Raw genomic sequence first — 12,017 nt, 5'->3', positions numbered from 1 at the left:
TTCTGACCTTTATTAAAACATTCTGACCTTTATTAAAACATTCTGACCTTTATTATAACATCCTGACCTTTATTAAAACATTCTGACCTTCATTAAAACATTCTGACCTTTATTAAAACATTCTGACCTTCATTAAAACATTCTGACCTTTATTAAAACATTCTGACCTTCATTAAAACATTCTGACCTTTATTAAAACATTCTGACCTTTATTAAAACATTCTGACCTTTATTAAAACATCCTGACCTTCATTAAAACATCCTGACCTTTATTAAAACATCCTGACCTTTATGAAAACATTCTGACCTTTATTAAAACATTCTGACCTTTATTAAAACATCCTGACCTTCATTAAAACATCCTGACCTTTATTAAAACATCCTGACCTTTATTAAAACATTCTGACCTTTATTAAATCATTCTGACCTTTATTAAAACATCCTGACCTTCATTAAAACATCCTGACCTTTATTAAAACATCCTGACCTTTATTAAAACATCTGGACAATTCTTTTTACCATCAACTACATTGCATTTGTATATTTTGTTCTTCTGTTTCATCTCTTTTCAGAATGTCCACATACCTTTTTTTTATTCTTTTAATAAATATATTTTTTATTATTGATTTTATTTTACACAAAGACATAGCTGTTTAAAAAGATTTTCTATTTTCAGACATCTTCCTATATACTGGCCTTCGTGATTTATCATTTAAATATAAGCCACATAAAATATTTTCCGCCATATAAAGAGCACTTTTTCACACAAAAAGTCTTGGAAAATCCCGCTGCGCCTTATATGCTGGAGGTGATGGTCAAGGTTACACTCTGGGTTACACTTCAACAGTTGTTTACTAAAGTTATGTTACAACTGCTCGCTAATATAGTCTTATATGTCTCATTTGCTCGTGCGCCTTATATGCCGGAAAATACGTTATATTCTAACTTATTTTGTTTTATTATATTATACAGAGAATTCGAAGTTTTGTGATTAAAAATAGGTGTAGAGTTGCCAAAATAATTATTAAGAGGGTTAATTAGGGGTTCTTGAAGCAGTACACATATATAGAGGATGGAGTAATATAGGACTACTAAGAGGGAGTATAAATCTGTGGTGGAGGGAAGGAGAGATGGAAGGGTAGGGATCATCCCAGGAAACACTGGAGGGAGAGGGTAAAGGAGGTTTTCAGTGGTAAATAATTGGACATTCAACAGGCATTTGTGGGCCTCCTGGAAGTAATTCAAGTAAGAATAAGGGAACATAAAGTTTCGTGCTTGTGTCTAACACAAAAATAAACAGAGCATTAGTAGAGAGAAGTAGTTTTTGTGATTTGACGTGTTGTTGAAGTATGAGCAAGGTAACATTATTTTTTAAGAAATTCATGAATGCGGTTAGTTAGGCTCGAGTCCTGGAGGTAGAAAATACATTGTATTGTGAAGGAGGCGGTTTGGAAGGTCGCCTGAACTGTAATGTCATCATGTTCCTGCTAAGACAATCATTGAACGAGTGACAGTGAAAGTGTTTTCTTCTTTGTCGGGTCACCCTGTCTCGGTGGGAGACGGCCGAAGTGTTAAGAAATACATATTTAAAGAATTTATATGAATTCAAAACTGATAGTGCTCTAGCCGAGTATCGGTGGATTTATGGACAGCAACAGAATCGTGGGTCAGCCAGCAGTGTAAACTGACCATTATTTTTCTTCGATGTTCATTGTTGCCATCAGCCTCTGTTGAAAAACGTAGTTATATTACACCCAGAGCATTCCTTGGAACAATAATATTTAATACAAATTAGTGAGAAGAATATCTAATTAACAGATGAAGATATTAAACTTAATACGAATTGTGCTGGGAAATGTATAAAACGAAGGGTATGATAAGACGTATATCTTGTGGAGGGTATGATAAGACGTATATCTTGTGGAGGGTATGATAAGACGTATATCTTGTGGAGGGTATGATAAGACGTATATCTTGTGGAGGGTATGATAAGACATATCTTGTGGAGGGTATGATAAGACATATCTTGTGGAGGGTATGATAAGACGTATATCTTGTGGAGGGTAATGATAAGACGTATATCTTGTGGAGGGTATGATAAGACGTATATCTTGTGGAGGGTAATGATAAGACGTATATCTTGTGGAAGGTATGATAAGACGTATATCTTGAGGAGGGTATGATAAGACGTATATCTTGTGGAGGGTAATGATAAGACGTATATCTTGTGGAAGGTATGATAAGACGTATATCTTGAGGAGGGTATGATAAGACGTATATCTTGTGGAGGGTAATGATAAGACGTATATCTTGTGGAGGGTATGATAAGACGTATATCTTGTGGAGGGTATGATAAGACGTATATCTTGTGGAGGGTATGATAAGACGTATATCTTGTGGAGGGTAATGATAAGACGTATATCTTGTGGAGGGTATGATAAGACGTATATCTTGTGGAGGGTATGATAAGACGTATATCTTGTGGAGGGTAATGATAAGATGTATATCTTGTGGAGGGTATGATAAGACGTATATCTTGTGGAGGGTATGATAAGACGTATATCTTGTGGAGGGTATGATAAGACGTATATCTTGTGGAGGGTAATGATAAGACGTATATCTTGTGGAGGGTAATGATAAGGCGTATATCTTGTGGAGGGTATGATAAGACGTATATCTTGTCGAGGGTATGATAAGACGTATATCTTGTGGAGGGTAATGATAAGACGTATATCTTGTGGAGGGTATGATAAGACGTATATCTTGTGAAGGGTAATGATAAGACGTATATCTTGTGGAGGGTATGATAAGACGTATATCTTGTGGAGGGTAATGATAAGACGTATATCTTGTGGAGGGTATGATAAGACGTATATCTTGTGGAGGGTATGATAAGACGTATATCTTGTGGAGGGTATGATAAGACGTATATCTTGTGGAGGGTATGATAAGACGTATATCTTGTGGAGGGTATGATAAGACGTATATCTTGTGGAGCGTAATGATAAGACGTATATCTTGTGGAGGGTAATGATAAGGCGTATATCTTGTGGAGGGTATGATAAGACGTATATCTTGTGGAGGGTATGATAAGACGTATATCTTGTGGAGGGTATGATAAGACGTATATCTTGTGGAGGGTAATGATAAGATGTATATCTTGTGGAGGGTATGATAAGACGTATATCTTGTGGAGGGTATGATAAGACGTATATCTTGTGGAGGGTATGATAAGACGCATATCTTGTGGAGCGTAATGATAAGACGTATATCTTGTGGAGGGTATGATAAGACGTATATCTTGTGGAGGGTATGATAAGACGTATATCTTGTGGAGGGTAATGATAAGACGTATATCTTGTAGAGGGTATGATAAGACGTATATCTTGTGGAGGGTAATGATAAGACGTATATCTTGTAGAGGGTATGATAAGACGTATATCTTGTGGAGGGTATGATAAGACGTATATCTTGTGGAGGGTATGATAAGACGTATATCTTGTGGAGGGTAATGATAAGACGTATATCTTGTGGAGGGTAATGATAAGACGTATATCTTGTGGAGGGTATGATAAGACGTATATCTTGTGGAGGGTAATGATAAGACGTATATCTTGTGGAGGGTATGATAAGACGTATATCTTGTGGAGGGTAATGATAAGACGTATATCTTGTGGAGGGTATGATAAGACGTATATCTTGTGGAGGGTATGATAAGACGTATATCTTGTGGAGGGTATGATAAGACCTATATCTTGTGGAGGGTAATGATAAGACGTATATCTTGTGGAGGGTATGATAAGACGTATATCTTTTGGAGGGTAATGATAAGACGTATATCTTGTGGAGGGTATGATAAGACGTATATCTTGTGGAGGGTAATGATAAGACGTATATCTTGTGGAGGGTAATGATAAGACGTATATCTTGTGGAGGGTATGATAAGACGTATATCTTGTGAAGGGTAATGATAAGACGTATATCTTGTGGAGGGTATGATAAGACGTATATCTTGTGGAGGGTAATGATAAGACGTATATCTTGTGGAGGGTAATGATAAGACGTATATCTTGTGGAGGGTATGATAAGACGTATATCTTGTGGAGGGTATGATAAGACGTCTATCTTGTGGAGGGTAATGATAAGACGTATATCTTGTGGAGGGTATGATAAGACGTATATCTTGTGGAGGGTAATGATAAGGCGTATATCTTGTGGAGGGTATGATAAGACGTATATCTTGTCGAGGGTATGATAAGACGTATATCTTCTGGAGGGTAATGATAAGACGTATATCTTGTGGAGGGTATGATAAGACGTATATCTTGTGGAGGGTAATGATAAGACGTATATCTTGTGGAGGGTATGATAAGACGCATATCATGTGGAGGGTATGATAAGACGTATATCTTGTGGAGGGTAATGATAAGACGTATATCTTGTGGAGGGTAATGATAAGACGTATATCTTGTGGAGGGTATGATAAGACGCATATCTTGTGGAGGGTATGATAAGACGTATATCTTGTGGAGGGTAATGATAAGACGTATATCTTGTGGAGGGTAATGATAAGACGTATATCTTGTGGAGGGTATGATAAGACGCATATCTTGTGGAGGGTATGATAAGACGTATATCTTGTGGAGGGTATGATAAGACGTATATCTTGTGGAGGGTATGATAAGACGCATATCTTGTGGAGGGTATGATAAGACGTATATCTTGTGGAGGGTATGATAAGACGTATATCTTGTGGAGGGTATGATAAGACGCATATCTTGTGGAGGGTATGATAAGACGCATATCTTGTGGAGGGTATGATAAGACGTATATCTTGTGGAGGGTAATGATAAGACGTATATCTTGTGGAGGGTAATGATAAGACGTATATCTTGTGGAGGGTATGATAAGACGCATATCTTGTGGAGGGTATGATAAGACGTATATCTTGTGGAGGGTAATGATAAGACGTATATCTTGTGGAGGGTAATGATAAGACGTATATTTTGTGGAGGGTATGATAAGACGTATATCTTGTGGAGGGTATGATAAGACGTATATCTTGTGGAGGGTAATGATAAGACGTATATCTTGTGGAGGGTAATAAGGCGTATATCTTGTGGAGGGTATGATAAGACGTATATCTTGTGGAGGGTAATGATAAGACGTATATCTTGTGGAGGGTAATGATAAGACGTATATCTTGTGGAGGGTATGATAAGACGTATATCTTGTGGAGGGTATGATAAGACGTATATCTTGTGGAGGGTAATGATAAGACGTATATCTTGTGGAGGGTATGATAAGACGTATATCTTGTGGAGGATAATGATAAGGCGTATATCTTGTGGAGGGTAAAGATAAGACGTATATCTTGTGGAGGGTATGATAAGACGTATATCTTGTGGAGGGTATGATAAGACGTATATCTTGTGGAGGGTAAGGATAAGACGTATATCTTGTGGAGGGTATGATAAGACGTATATCTTGTGGAGGGTATGATAAAACGTATATCTTGTGGAGGGTAATGATAAGACGTATATCTTGTGGAGGGTATGATAAGACGTATATCTTGTGGAGGGTATGATAAGACGTATATCTTGTGGAGGGTATGATAAGACGTATATCTTGTGGAGGGTATGATAAGACGTATATCTTGTGGAGGGTATGATAAGACGTATATCTTGTGGAGGGTATGATAAGACGTATATCTTGTGGAGGGTATGATAAGACGTATATCTTGTGGAGGATATGATAAGACGTATATCTTGTGGAGGGTATGATAAGACGTATATCTTGTGGAGGGTATGATAAGACGTATATCTTGTGGAGGGTATGATAAGACGTATATCTTGTGGAGGGTATGATAAGACGTATATCTTGTGGAGGGTATGATAAGACGTATATCTTGTGGAGGGTATGATAAGACGTATATCTTGTGGAGGGTATGATAAGACGTATATCTTGTGGAGGGTATGATAAGACGTATATCTTGTGGAGGGTATGATAAGACGTATATCTTGTGGAGGGTATGATAAGACGTATATCTTGTTTAGGGTATGATAAGACGTATATCTTGTGGAGGGTATGATAAGACGTATATGGGCGAAACTCAACTTCCTGGAAGTAAGTCAAGTAAGAATAAGAGAACATAAAGTTTCGTGCTTGTGTCCAACACAGAAATAAACAGAGCCGCCTCATGAAATTCCGAGATGCTTAATTAATCATACATGAAAATAACATACTTCATCTACTGTTCAGATGCCGCCATGATAACAGTAACCAACAACATCCCATAAAAATCAGGTTTCTATAGCATCTTCAAAGTCTTAGCAAACCACTTACTACACAACCTGGACACTACCATTAGATGATACCAACCATCAACATCACTTCTGCTAAGTTAGGTAAGACTGGTCAGGAAATAAAGCAAGTGTTTCACGACGCGAGTCTTAGTCATATGACGACCCGCCACTTTTCATCATCTGACCGAGGCTTCCACTGACTTATCGGTCCAACCCTTGAAAATTTTAGATTATTAATAATATTTTAACTTTGTCACTTCTCCATCAGAAAACACTGCAGTATTTCGCTCCACTGCTGGCATGTCCATTATATCCAAGAAGAGAAATTATGCTGAAGTCGGCGATTTAGGGCCATGCACCAGGGCGATTTGCGGGGATGAGCTCTGATTGGTTTCAGGAGATGACCGGGAAACTTGTGTTTCACTTCCGCATTGCACAAACAAAGGAACAGTGCTGTTGACTCTTGTACAATCTCAGAATTCATGGTAGAACTATTACAGTGAAGCGTACTTATCTTTCTGTTGTGACATTATTACGAAAGAACAAATATTGAAGAACAGTGTAGTGTGACAGTGTGTATTGCGAACAATCTTCAGAGAGACAGTGCCATAGTGAGACACTACTACGTCAATCAAGATAACGGATATCGGGTAATTTGTGGGTCCTATACATATACCCAGGTAAGTATAGTCAGTTATGAACCTAGTTAGGTCGGCTGAGCGGCAGATAGCTAGGTCATAGCAGGTCTAGATTTACCAAAATTCCTCATAATTCGCGAGCCATTGAGCCATTGAGTTTTATTCAGCATTCAGTTATTAAAATAAAATGCTGAAACAAACGCCCCTTTGGGGCAATTATAATTCTTTAATTGAATTTCAAACAGTCCAAGGTTTGGAGTTTTGCAGCTCCTGGAAGGAACTCTCCAGGGATGGCTGCAGGGACGTTGAGCCGTCATAAGTAGCTTGATACACTTCTTTAACTTGCTAGTCTCTAAAGGCTCCAACTTCTTACAGTTCAACTGTATCTATCTACACACTGTACCTTAACAGTCATTATTTCTATTATTATTGTTTTATATTATTATTATTATTATTTTTATTATTTCTATTATTATTAATACATGTAATTTTTTTTCATTTTTGTTATTATTATTATTATTATTATTATTATTATTATTATTACTATTATTATTGTGTAGACATGTACTAATTCCTTATGGGTAATAAAGTACTTGTGAGAACACTTGTAATATAGAAGTTTATGTTGACAATTTGAGAAATAAAGACTGACAAGAGACATGATCAAAATAAAGACTGACAAGAAACATGATCAAAATAAAGACTGACAAGAGACATGATCAAAATAAAGACTGACAAGAAACATGATCAAAATAAAGACTGACAAGAAACATGATCAAAATAAAGACTGACAAGAAACATGATCAAAATAAAGACTGACAAGAAACATGATCAAAATAAAGACTGACAAGAGACATGATCAAAATAAAGACTGACAAGAAACATGATCAAAATAAAGACTGACAAGAAACATGATCAAAATAAAGACTGACAAGAGACATGATCAAAATAAAGACTGACAAGAGACATGATCAAAATACTCCTCAACACTTTCAGTAAGTTCCTGACTCTTGATCCAATGATCCATTCGTCTTCCAGTTTCCTATGCACTCTGTAACCCCTGTAGGTTTAGCACTTCTCATTAAAAAGGGTAAACATTCCTTTGAGATGTTTCTACTGCTTATTAAGACAGTCGGTGCCCCGTGGCCTGGTGGCAAAAGCTCTCGCTTCACACGGTGAAGAACCGGGTTCGATTCCCAGCGAAAGGGTAGAAACATTGGACGCGTTTCCTTACACCGGTTGTCTATATTCACCCATCAGTAAAATGGGTACCTGGGTGTTAGTCGACTGGTGTGAGTCGCATCCTGGGACAAAACTGACCTAATTTGCGGGATATGCTTTGCATAACAAAGGGCTTTCTATATAGTAGTATGTCATTGATGTCAGCTATGGTCTGTATACCTTGTACTTGTACTTGTAGAAATAAAATATTATATATTATTATGATTATTATTATTATTATTATTATTATTATTATTATTATTATTATTTTTAGTAGTAGTAGTAGTAGTAGTAGTATTAATACTCACTTCAAGTTCGGTGCAGTTGTCAGCAATGGAGATATTTCCAAGGTTTTCCATAGAATTATGAACCTTCTTTAGATTCTGCTCAGCAAGTTTCTTCACTATGTCGTTACCCATTTTGCTATAAAATGAAAAATATAAACACTGAATACCAGGGGTTCCTAACGCAGGGGCACATGCACCCCCAGGGGTACGTGCACTCCCAGAGGTACAAACACCCCATGGGGGTACAAACATCCCCAGGTGGTACATGCACACCCGGGGTGTACATGAACCCCATTGACACAAGCACCCCATTGGTACCTGAACCCACTGAGATACATGAACCACCTGGGGGTATAAGCACACCCAGAGGTACATACACCCCCAAGGTAAAGGCACTCCTGGGATACAAGCACCCTAGGAAATACATGCACCCCCTGGGCTACATGCATCCCCAGGGGGGTACATGCACCTCATGGGGGGTACGTGCACCCCCCCAGGGGCACATTTGCATTTGTCATGAGGAACATAAGGGTGCGAGAGTATAATCATTGTGTATACCATGAGTAATATAGAAGATAAGCAATATAGAACACCCTGGTTACAAATATAGAACATAAGCAACATAGAACACCCTGGTTACAAATAAAGAGATCAGCCATCAAGACAAGCTCTCCTCTCTCCTTCCTTCAACTTACACAGTTACATATATGTAGCACATCAAAATTAATGAACTCGTAAATAATCATAGCAAACGCGTTTTAGTCTAGTTTAGAGACTCAAGAAGGATCGCCGGCAGCACTTTGCTCCAGTTATCCACAAACAATAGTACTCATATTTGTCAATTTATTTTATTATTTCTTACAGACAAGTGCCATTTAGCATATTTCATAGTTTAGAAAGACACGTAAGCAAACACTATAACATATTTATTAGAAAACGTTTCGGTCCTGGGACCTTGATCACTTCTAACATATAGAGGTAGAAAGACATTATATATATAGGCGGAGAGTGAGATGTGACGCACGTGACCTGAGGAATGTCATAAGAACATAAGAATGGAGGAACACTGTAGAAGGCCTGCTGGCCCATGCGAGGCAGGTCCTTATCAAAACAACCTCTACCTATGAGGAGGACGGGTAGACGATGAAATCATGTGACTCCTGTGTTGTTGGGTTGGTGCTGCTTAAGTATCATGTATGCCAATGTTTTTGAAATTTTGTAGTTTCCAGTGTTGCGTTCTATAGTGTCGGTGACGGCGATTAGTGAGGCTTCTAGGCACCGTCGGCGTCTGAGGTCTGGTTCGGTGAGAACTAGTTGTGCCTCGTTCCAGTTCATCAAATTCCCCGTGGAGTCACTGTGGAGGACACAGGCGTACCTTACATCGTCTCTGTTAGAGGCATATCGATGTTCATTCAGGCGGACTGCAAGATCTCTGCCTGTCTCGCCTACATGTTTCTTGGGACAGAACCCACAGGGGATAGTGTAGACGCCTGCTGTAGAAGTTAGAGGTGTGGGGCTGCGTTTCGTAGTGAGGTCTTTGATAGATGATGTGTTTATGGTGGAAACGTTGATGTTACTCATAGCAAGTGCCCGGCGAGTATTCGTGGCAACATCGCCACATGGGAGTACTATGGACTGTTTAGGGGGCTGTTCCATGGGCGGTTTGTTGAGGATAGCTTGTGCCTTGAGTCTGCAAACTCGGATGAAGAAAGATGGGAACTGAAGACGTGTAAAGGCTTGTGTTATGTAAGTGCATTCTTCTTCTAGAAAACAAGGGCTGGAGATTCGAAGAGCTCTCAAGAAGAAGCCAATGAGGACTCCTCTCTTAGTGCGGGTGTCTTGGTGTGAATAAAAATGTATAAGATCGTCCTTGTTGATAGGTTTTCTATACACTTTGAAGAGAAGTTTGTCACTGTCGGGAGATCTGCACAGTAGAACGTCGAGGAAAGGAAGTTTGCCATCATTTTCGAGTTCAAGTGTAAACTTTATTGATGGTTCAACTGCATTGATCTTGTTGAGAAGGGCCTGGATATTGAGACGTCTCGAATAGAAAACCAATATATCATCAACGTATCTTAGCCAGGTAACGGTGTTGGGAATGAGGGTGCTGAATTTCTCTGTCTCCAGGTTTTCCATGAAGAGGTTGGCAAACACAGCACTGAGCGGGCTGCCCACTGCCATCCCAAAGCATTGTTTGTAACTGTTGTCCTGATACTTGAAGAAGTTGAAATTAACACAAAGTTCCACTAGATTGATGAAATCTAGAAGAGGTAAAGGGAGGTCGTGGTTTTCAGTGAGCCTCTGTCTCAGAATGTTGATTGCAGCGTCAGTAGGAACGTTGGTAAAGAGGGCTGTGACATCGAAGCCTCACTATGACATAGAAGCCTCACTAATCGCCGTTACCGACACTATAGAACGCAACACTGGAAACTACAAAATTTCAAAAACATTGGCATACATGATACTTAAGCAGCACCAACCCAACAACACAGGAGTCACATGATTTCATCGTCTACCCGTCCTCCTCATAGGTAGAGGTTGTTTTGATAAGGACCTGCCTCGCATGGGCCAGCAGGCCTTCTACAGTGTTCCTCCATTCTTATGTTCTTATGACATTCCTCAGGTCACGTGCGTCACATCTCACTCTCCGCCTATATATATAATGTCTTTCTACCTCTGTATGTTAGAAGTGATCAAGGTCCCAGGACCGAAACGTTTTCTAATAAATATGTTATAGTGTTTGCTTACGTGTCTTTCTAAACCAACTTGTCGGTATTTATTACCAAGGTTTATACCAGCATATTTCATACATAGACAACAACAACAACAACCACACTTGCCACTCTATCTCGAGCCCCACACATGACCAGAAACACACACACACGCACACACACACACACACACACACACACACACACACACACACACACACACACACACACACACACATACATACAGTCGTAGAGCAGTTATAGAACCAGAAATGAATATGAACAGGTAACGAGGGAGGCCCAACGGCAATACGAAAATGACATAGCAGCGAAGGCCAAATCTAACCCGAAGCTGTTGTACAGGAGGAAAACAACAGTCAAGGACCAGGTATTCAGGCTAAGGATGGAAGGAGGGGAGCTCACAAGAAACGACCAAGAAGTATGTGAGGAGCTCAACATAAGATTCAAAGAAGTGTTCACAGACGAGACAGAAGGGACTCCAGAAAGACGGAGAGGTGGGGTACACCATCAAGTATTGGACACAATACATACAACCGAGGAGGAAGTGGAGAGGCTGCTAAGCGAGCTAGATACCTCAAAGGCGATGGGGTCGGATAACATCTCTCCATGGATCCTGAAAGAGGGAGCAGAGGGGCTATGTGCACCACTAACAACAATCTTCAACACATCTATCGAAACAGGGCGACTACCTGAGGTATGGACAGACACGAAGCATTAAACTACAGACCAGTGTCACTGACATGCAAAGTCATGGAGAAGATTATCAGGAGAAGAGTGGTGGAACACCTAGAAAGGAACGATCTTATCAACGACAGCCAATGTTTTCAGGGACGG

General features: G+C 39.3%; 1 protein-coding gene across 1 annotated transcript in view; it reads right to left on the bottom strand.

Moving 5' to 3' along the window:
- Positions 1-349: 349 nt before the first annotated feature.
- LOC128698918 (uncharacterized) overlaps positions 350-12,017 on the bottom strand; it is a 53,455-nt gene continuing 41,787 nt past the window's right edge. Inside the window, exons 7-8 of the mRNA XM_053791325.2 lie at positions 8,473-8,587; positions 350-1,727 (exon numbers count right to left, since the gene is read on the bottom strand). Of these exons, the coding sequence (XP_053647300.1) occupies positions 1,692-1,727; positions 8,473-8,587 (151 nt within the window). The 3' untranslated portion in view covers positions 350-1,691. The remainder of the gene's footprint in view (positions 1,728-8,472; positions 8,588-12,017) is intronic.

The sequence above is a fragment of the Cherax quadricarinatus genome, chromosome 55 (genome assembly GCF_038502225.1).
Source record: "Cherax quadricarinatus isolate ZL_2023a chromosome 55, ASM3850222v1, whole genome shotgun sequence".
Taxonomy (NCBI): Eukaryota; Metazoa; Arthropoda; class Malacostraca; order Decapoda; family Parastacidae; genus Cherax; species Cherax quadricarinatus.
Note: the sequence above shows the minus strand (reverse complement) of the source record. Positions and strands in the feature narration are given on the sequence as shown.